Here is a 1,502-nt window from a genome sequence, read left to right on the forward strand (position 1 = left end):
GCCAGGATGGTCTCGATCTCCTGACCTTGTGATCCGCCCGCCGTGGCCTCCCAAAGTGCTGGGATTACAGGCGTGAGCCACCGCGCCCGGCCAAATACTGCACCATTTTATATAAGGGACTTGAACATCTATGGATTTTGGTATTGGCTGGGGGTGGGGGGAATGGGTGCTGGAAAGTAACCCCTGTGGATACCAAGGGACGGATATACTGGATGGACACAATGGAACCAAAAACTTTCTCAGATGAGCTGTAACTACCACTGCCCCCCAGTTACATTCACGCTCACCTCTAGGTTACCGACTCTTATTTGTGTCTCTCCTCCTTTCTCTGACATGCGCCTATCGGGAGAGCTTATCTACCAAACAAAGGAGTATGTTAGACCCTAAATTTTACCTGTTCACTGGTGGCTGGTGTTTCCAGGATTTCAGTCAAGGTCTCTCCTGGCTGGAACCGTATGACATCCACAATTAAACGTTTTGTACTGAAACAAGATGGGGGAAGCATTTAAATATTACCAGTGTTCTAGTTCCTCTCAAGTGGACCGAAGCAGCAGCAGCAGCACAAACAGTACCTCACAGAAGTCCCAAGCAGCAGCTGCCAGCACACAGTACTCAAGGCACTAGGCTTATTTACCCAACCATACCATAAGTAGGTACAAGGGTTAGGATTTCCAAGATTTACATTTCATTGTAGCATATTAGCAAAATCAGGCAGAAAAATCCTGTGCCAAGTACAATATGCGAGGTGATTGGTGACTGGGATTGTGAAAAGTATGAGAGGTCAGGATGGTCATTTCAGGTATGACCCAGCAGGTTCCTCTCCAAAGGTCAAGAAACCTTTGGATTACATTCATTTCATTCTTCCTACTTTTGATACTCACTTCAGTAAGATGGTTCGAGCATCCATTTCTGCATTCTCATCTCCAGGCACATCGAACTTGTTGGTCAGGGTGAGAGACACTTCTGTCTTAGCCAGTGCCTCCTTATTTGGGTCGTTTAAATTGCCAGAGCTTTCCCCTGAAGTTTTGGGAGGGTGGAAAGAGTCAGCGTAATAAAGAGGAGATATTGGGGGGGAAATAATACAAATTAAAAAGATGATGCAAGTCTAAGAAAATACTTGAATCACCTAACATGTACAGTGTGACGAGAACAACTTTTACTAATAAGATATTATGCCAAATGATAAAGGCAAAGGATCCATAATAACTTCATAAATGTTTAAGAAATTATTTCAACATTACAATTTCACAATTCTCTCTCAAAGCATTCTTTCTGGCTGGGTGCAGTGGCTCAGGCCTGCAATCCCAGCACTTTGAAAGGCTAAAGGAGGAGGATGGCTTGAGGCCAGGAGTTCGAGACCAGCCTGGGCAACATAGTGAGACCCCATCTCTATTAAAACAAAAAACAGGGGCCAGGCGCGGTGGCTCAAGCCTGTAATCCCAGCACTTTGGGAGGCCGAGACGGGTGGATCACGAGGTCAGGAGATTGAGACCATCCTGGCT

General features: G+C 45.8%; 1 protein-coding gene across 1 annotated transcript in view; it reads right to left on the bottom strand.

The window, feature by feature from the left end:
• IQGAP1 (IQ motif containing GTPase activating protein 1) overlaps window positions 1-1,502 on the bottom strand; it is a 113,882-nt gene that overhangs the window by 15,259 nt on the left and 97,121 nt on the right. The window contains exons 31-32 of the mRNA XM_011978375.1: window positions 882-1,017; window positions 395-482 (exon numbers count right to left, since the gene is read on the bottom strand). Coding sequence (XP_011833765.1) covers window positions 395-482; window positions 882-1,017 — 224 coding nt within the window. The remainder of the gene's footprint in view (window positions 1-394; window positions 483-881; window positions 1,018-1,502) is intronic.

The sequence above is a fragment of the Mandrillus leucophaeus genome, unplaced genomic scaffold (assembly GCF_000951045.1).
Source record: "Mandrillus leucophaeus isolate KB7577 unplaced genomic scaffold, Mleu.le_1.0 Scaffold193, whole genome shotgun sequence".
Classification (NCBI taxonomy): domain Eukaryota; kingdom Metazoa; phylum Chordata; class Mammalia; order Primates; family Cercopithecidae; genus Mandrillus; species Mandrillus leucophaeus.